Raw genomic sequence first — 7,184 nt, forward strand, 5'->3', positions numbered from 1 at the left:
TTTGCTCTTGCAAATCAGCAGTACTGAGGGCTATTAAATCCTTTGCGTTTCTGAAATATTTTCTGTTTTTTCCCTCCAGATGGCAGCTCTTCAGAGTCCTTTCTATGGAGATAAAATGAACCTGTTTTCTCTTTGCCAAAAAATAGAGCAATGTGACTACCCACCTCTTCCAGCTGAACATTATTCTGAAAAGGTAAATTGGGAACATTTTTGCAGGGGAATGTGGTGGCGGGCACAGTGAAGTTCCTCCCCGCGCAGGGGAAAGGGAGCCCAGGAGAAGAAGGCCCCCCCCCCCCCCCCCCCCCCCCACATCCGAGGCAGAACAGGAGATGGCCAGAGGGTCCTGGGTACCTTCAAGGCTGGCTAAGGAAACTATTGTTGTGATGTCTGAATATTGACAAGCTAAATTAAGACAGAAAATAAGATTTCTTTATGTGGGGAGGATTTTGAAACTGAAAGTCTGTGACGCTGGCAAAAACCAACAACGAACCGTGGGAAAGCCCTCTCCTTTGTTTCCTTTCCCTTAAAATAACATACCATAAAACAGTGCTTAAATTTTTGTTTATGAAGTTTTCAGTATGTAACAAGGGGGGAAAAGATTCTTTTTAAGAAAAAGAGGGCAAGGAAAGCTATTTAGTTTAATGAAATAAGCATCTATACAGCAGCTTTATGGGGGCTTCCTAAAGTCTGGGTTTTGCGCATATGAAAGCAAGGGATGGAGGGCAGTAGCTGAACCAAAGTATATAAAAAAAATTGTCACTGTGCATGCTTGCTCAGCGATGTTTCACTTCAGCTGCAAACACGCGTGCTGTTTTTGTTCAGGGCCTTTTGAGCTGGGTTTTTTTAATTATTTTTGTCCCTTACCTAGACAAACCAGCTGTTTTTCCTTACCTCTTCATTCAGTTGCAGTTGCCTCCTATTTGAAAGGAAATGGCTAATGTAATTTTAAATGTTTACCATATCCTTTGGGGGTTTTCTTTTGTTTTATTCTACCTCAGAGTTCTGAGGAGCAAGAGGCAGGATGCAGGGGAAATAGTGTACACAGCCGGTCTGGTCTCTACCCTGAGAAGGGACCCTGCACCACACATTTTACATTTTACTTAGTTTTTTTTACTTGCTAAGTAACTCATGCAAAAAGATTATTTGAGAACTGTTCTGGAAAAGTGCAATTTTACATTTTTTTTTTTTCCCCAAGCTGCCGTAGCAGCAAGTCCCGGCTCTGTGCGTTCACGTTTGCCATGCTGTTGTAGCATGCATTTCAGGATATGCCTGCTGGCAGCAAGAATTAGTGTAAGTTGACAGATGTGTTTCCTGTCTTTACAATTACTGTCTGTTTGCTTCCCTCTGGCAGTGCTAAAGAGTGTGTGTAGTGTAGTGATACAATCCAGGGTGAGAAGGATGGTTTAAAGCTCAAAGGCGCCAGGTCCCAGAGAACTAGGCTCCAGATGGTGTTCATACACTATTAACAGAATGCTTGACAAAGTCTGAGGAGGGCTGTGCCTTTGGCTGTAGCTCATCTCGCTGCATTAGCTGCTGCTTCTTACTGAAACCGCAAAGAGCTTCAGTTTTGTGAATATTAGAACATGACTCCACCATGAACAATATTCGGTTTAGTACATACTTTTAAAGATTGGATTTTCAGATGCTTTCGGAGTGGATAGCCAATGGGAAAGTGTGTTGGTGTCTCCCAACAGCCAAGCTAGATAAGCCATGCAGGCAGGCAGGATCAGAAATGTAGAGGCAGCTGCCCACAGCAGCAAGTTGTACCAGAAAGAATTTGTTCTTCCCGTGGCCGGTGGGTGGGTGGTTATCTCATTCTGGACATACATGTTTTCCTTCAAGAGTGAATGTCTCTTTTTTTAGATTGAAAGGACAGAGTCTTTGCAACCATGCTGATGTTGTCACTGCCGTAGGTTTGTGAGTGATGTGGGAAAGCAGTAAAGCCTTTGTATCTTCCCACTCGAGGGCAGGGGTGAGGATTAGGCCCTGCCATGCTACCACTTTTCAGTGATGCTCCGAGCCATCGGTTTGTCTTTTCTTCACCTCAGTAATGTGGTCTCAAAGCAAAGCTTCAGCTGTAGGCTGACTGCTGATGACATGAATATTTTAGTTGCAGTGTTGTTTTAGATGAACAAGGCAGAGCATTTATTGAAGAATGCCTGCTTTAATGGTGTTCCCTTTCAGTGATGTTTCTCTTCTGTGTAGCCTTTTGTGGCTAACCAGTCCAAATCCTCCCATGATCAACTGGCATGCTGCTTGGTGCAGGAGGAGGAACTGGGACTCCAGCCAGGATTAGTTTTCTATATTGGGAACAAATTTGCTAGTAATTGGAGATACTGGTTGGCAGTGCTTATCAAGGCTTGCTCTGTCAGTTCCTTGTAGATGATGGTGAAATGCCTATGCTGTGTTTAAGTGCTGTATTTACATGGGAGTACAGCTACTGGTTGGATGAATTGTACTGATAGCACAGGCTCTGGTCAGAGCTTTGGAAGTATTTTGTTTGTGGGCGTTTTGTGGTGATCTTGTCTATCAGAGCTGAGGTACGTGTTAAATCTTTGGAGTCTCCGGGTTACAAAGGCAGCACCCCCCCAGCCTCAGATGAATGAAAAAAAGTCATCATAGCAGTTATGAGAGAATGGGCCAGGCAGTGGAGCTGGGTTTACTCTGGAGATAGCCTGGCTAGGGGGTTTGTATTGCTCTCGGTGTGTACACACAAAATGACAGGCAAGGTGGTTAGCAGTAACTGCATTACACTGTGTCCTTGCCACTTGTGCTGCCTGCGTGCCCCTGCCTCTGTCCTGCCTGCACATTTGCTGCTCGGCCGCCTGCCGCCCTGCAGGAATCCCGCTGACGTGTGTATTGGTCCCAGTGACAACTTGAAGCATGGGGCCTTGCTCCATCCAGAGCTGAAAACCTCACTTGAGTACATTCAATAATGCAGCTGAAGCTGTGTGCTTGATAGCTGTATGGTCATGCTTTTAATTACCATTAAAATAATTGGCACCGTGGATACCGGGAGGATGTGAGAAGATCAGAGGCTCAAGGCTGTTTCTCCCAGTGCCTCGGGGGTACGAGCAGCTTTCAGTGTCTGTATAATTAAAAGCTACAATCTTTCATGTGCACAATAAAGAGGGCTGGGAGGTGGGGAGACTTCAGCCCTTCTGCATTTTATTTATTAAACATAATCAATGACCAGTCTCTCTTCTTCACAAAGGTTTTTAGGAAACACTGGTGTTTGACAGCTGTGCTCCAGTATCTTAAGATGCAGAAGTGCTGTTCTTACATTAAAAACCTTGAACTGGCTTGTTATCAGGGATTGGTGTGGGAAGTGCAGTTGTTGTACAGGAGAGCTCTGTTCAGGACATGTTTTTAAACCTCTTCCTCTACTTCTCCCTTTCCTGAGTCCATTTGCACTGAAAAGTCCATCCCCGCCTGTCACCTCAGTCAGATCTCTGGTACTGATCTCGTTTTTCCTTCCTTCATCCGTGTCCTGCTCATGCCACTGGTGCCTCCTTCTGCCCAGTGCCGCTTCCCCAGCCCGTGCCCTTGGTGCACTTTGCTGGGTCCTCCTGCGCTGGGCTCCCTTGCTGGCTCCTCCGACCTGCTGCTTCCAACTCCTGTTGACTGCGAGCTGCTGGTCATCTGATGATACTGGTCGTCTCTCCTCTGGTTCTCTGAAGTGTATCAAAAGTCCCCCGGGAAAAAATATTAAAAAAAAAAAAAAAAAAAAGCACTAGTGTCAGGAGTAATGGGTGGTTATTGCAATCTGTGTAGAGCCACAGTAAACCACTGAGCAGGGAACCCCTAGGTATGTATATCCTACTAGCACGTTGTGAATGATGATGTAAAATCCACTGGGTTGTGTGGAAGATTTAAATCTTCGGTGCTGAAGGTTTGGTGGGAAAGGTTCTTCTTGGCCCTTTTGTAGGGTGCGGGGGACAGGGGACGGGACAGATGGACGTGTGCCTGCAATCTGCCTGGGAACGTCTGCATAAGAGAGATTCCCAGCTCCTGTCCTGGGCTCCAGTGGTTGGACAAACATTCCCGTAGTGTTTTCCAGTAAAAAATCAGCACATTCATTCACATTTTTGTGCATGTTTTCCTGTCTTTCAGCTGCGGGAGCTGGTCAGCATGTGCATATACCCTGATCCAGATCAAAGACCTGACATTGGTTACGTGCACCAAATAGCAAAACAAATGCATGTTTGGACCTCCAGCACATGAACCATCTGCAAACACTCAAGAAGCCAGCACAGCTCAGTCTTACTTGAATTTTTTTTTCTCAGATGAAACCGACTGGTGCCTAGTCACATAAGTGAGAGGGTTGAGCACTCATAGCAAGATGCTCCATTATTTCTGCAGGTTATTTGACAAGGACTCTTACATGGTGGTCATGCTTTAAAGTGAAGATTCTGTGAGGTATTGCAAGTGATTTTTTTTTTTTTTTTTTTTAAGGCCAATAACGTTACAGATGTAGATCATTTAAGGTCCTTTCTTAAAACTGTCGTGTGTAATCTAGGATAGATGATATTAACAAGGGTGTCAGAGCATTTGACACACCCCTTCTATCTTAACTGTAATGTGAAATATTGAAATAATTCCTTCAGTGAAATCACTTTATACTAATGTAAGAATTACAGTAGATTTTGTGTAATTTGTATAACTGCTACTTTGCCTCTTCTGCAAATGGTTAATAGCAAATTCAGTTTTTACTTAGTATATTTTAAAGCAGCCATTTATGTGTTTTTATTAATTCCCTCCTCTTCAGACTTAGGAACTGGGAAGGGTTGGGGGGTGGGAAACACATTTGTTTCAAGATTTCTTTTTTTTAACTGAAAATTTAGAGTGAGTATTTTTGCTGATGCATTTATCTGTTAAATTGGCTACAGCCAATGAGATGAGTTAAGCATGTACCTGGGGAAAAAACAAGAAAAACATGCCAAACAAACCCAAAATAAACATTGCTTCTGCAAATAATTTCTCTTTAAACGTATTTTCCCATTTGGCATGATTCTTTTTAGACTACAGGTTCTTGTTAAAAAACAGTGTTTATCTAAGCCAGCTAGATTTTGGTGAAGCTAATGCCACAAGTTCAGTAGTACATTAGGTACTATAGATAAAACTTACTTAAGCAAAGCAGTGTTTTAAACACTTGGAAATTTTTAGAAAAAGAAATAAGTAAGTAAAGTAAAATGCTTTGTGTATCTAATTCTACATAAGGATCAGCCCCTGTCTATTTAACTGTGAAAGCTAATTTACAGAATGTGAATTTTTATAAAAATCTCAACCTGATTTGAAGGAGTCATCTTCTTTAACTACATGAAAATTTTCAACCAACTAAATTCATTCATTGAATCAATGATTTGTTTCATTACTGTTGATGAAAAATATTCACTGCTTTAGGAACAAACGTGGATTCACGTTCAAGTGTTTCCATTTCATTTGCCTGTTCAGAGGAACAGGGCTGCACTTAACGTTCTTGAAGACTACAGCGGGGGAAATAAATAAGCCTGTACTGTTGCAGCGCTGCTTCCATGTGTGACGGTGGCTAATGCCAAAAATGTAGATTTGTGTGTGACAGTTCTAATGCAGCCTGTGCCTGTTTGTTTTTTTTTTCCTTAAGAAAAGCATACAATCCTTAATTTTTTTGGAAATAAGATTAGGGTTAGAGGGTTACATACATATATATGCTTTTAGTGGATTTTTTTAACCTAATTTGCTCTACTTAAAGGAAAACTGCAGTGCATCTTCAACTATGTCCCATCAAATTTTGAAATATTTATATAGGGTAGCAAAGCTATTAATTGCTGTGAATAATGTTGGTATCATTAATGCAAGGTACCACTTTATTGAGTTTTCTCAGCAGAAAGTTGAGCCTGCTGCTCTCATGAGAGATTCAGGAAATTCAAATCAGCATGAGAATGCAGTGGAGGCACCAGATTGCTTCCAACATTCCCAGGCAAACTTGTTTAATTTATACCCAGCTTCTTTAGCAATTCTTAGATTTAAGACTGAAGACTGTCACTTTTACACTGCAGCTTTGCTTTAAGCCATGGTGGCAGCTACACATTCAGAGGGATGGTTGTGCTGTGCCTCTCTTGGTGTAACACAGAAAAGGATCTTCGGCTTCCAGGGAAGCTCAGCTTAAATTTGAGTATCTTGAGAAGTCTGGTCACTTTCTTGCTACATAAAATTTATTAGTGCTTATAAGTAAATGTATTTCAAAGGGTAATTTTTTGCAATTGTGCATTTTTAGATAAATAAAAAAATGATTTACAAAATAAACAACTTTGTTTAAAAAAAAAAAAGTCCAGTATTAAGGAAAATATTATTTAACAAAACAAACCAACCACTGAAAACAGGCCTATGTGTGAAACTGTTCCGAACAGCCTATTATATGTAGATACTTTTTGAGAAAAATGGGTGAATGGACTATATAAACTGTATCAGTTGTCTCCATGGAAAGGTATTTATGAGAGTCTTTACCCTCTAGAGCTGGTTTTCCTGGCTGTTTGTTGCAGGATGCTAGGAGTAGGGACTGGTACCAATTAACCTTTTGAAGCTGACTGTAGATGATATGCCTTCCCTTTTGGCTAAATGAGAAAATTTTGCAGGTGGATTTTCTGCTACCCTTTTTTTTCCCCCAGGATTATGTGGTGCTGTATGAAACAGTTTGAAATGAGTTTATCTCAAAGAGTACAGGCTCAGAATTTAGGACAAAAAAGGTCCAAGTGGAGGCAAGTAACAAGACAATTAGACTGAATTTTGCTGTCTTCAGTCCTATAATTTAGAAAGGAAAATGTGTGTACCAGTGTGGAGGTTGGACCTATGCCACATCCTGTCTCTATCCACAGAGAACAGTAAAGAATTAACTTAAACATCCCACAATAACCAGTGTTACTTCCCTGCAGTAACATAGGTAGAAGCAGTCTGCTATAGGTCAAGATCAGCAGTTCAGAACCACCACTGCTCACCCTTTTCCTACCATTTCTTCATCTGGTATGTATCCATCAAGAACAGAACATTATGTTAAATTAAAACTCATCACATTATGTGCAAGCCCAATAGTTTTACTCTTGCTGTTTTGTTCCTGGAGTAAAACAACAAAACAGCTGCTGTGCTTAGTGCTTTTTCTGCCCCAAATGACAGTACAATGCTTGGTATCTGCTCCAGGAGCCTGGCTG

At 41.6% G+C, this 7,184-nt stretch overlaps 1 protein-coding gene across 5 annotated transcripts in view; it reads left to right on the plus strand.

Annotated features, from left to right (window-relative positions):
- Positions 1 to 6,285, plus strand: part of NEK6 (NIMA related kinase 6) — a 70,897-nt gene extending 64,612 nt beyond the window's left edge. For all 5 annotated transcript variants that reach the window (XM_029999629.2, XM_029999627.2, XM_029999626.1 and 2 more), the window contains exons 9-10: positions 80 to 193; positions 4,114 to 6,285. In XM_029999629.2, the coding sequence (XP_029855489.1) occupies positions 80 to 193; positions 4,114 to 4,224 (225 nt within the window). In that variant the 3' untranslated portion in view covers positions 4,225 to 6,285. The remainder of the gene's footprint in view (positions 1 to 79; positions 194 to 4,113) is intronic.
- The last annotated feature ends 899 nt before the right edge of the window (positions 6,286 to 7,184 follow it).

This window comes from Aquila chrysaetos, chromosome 24 (genome assembly GCF_900496995.4).
Source record: "Aquila chrysaetos chrysaetos chromosome 24, bAquChr1.4, whole genome shotgun sequence".
Classification (NCBI taxonomy): Eukaryota; Metazoa; Chordata; class Aves; order Accipitriformes; family Accipitridae; genus Aquila; species Aquila chrysaetos.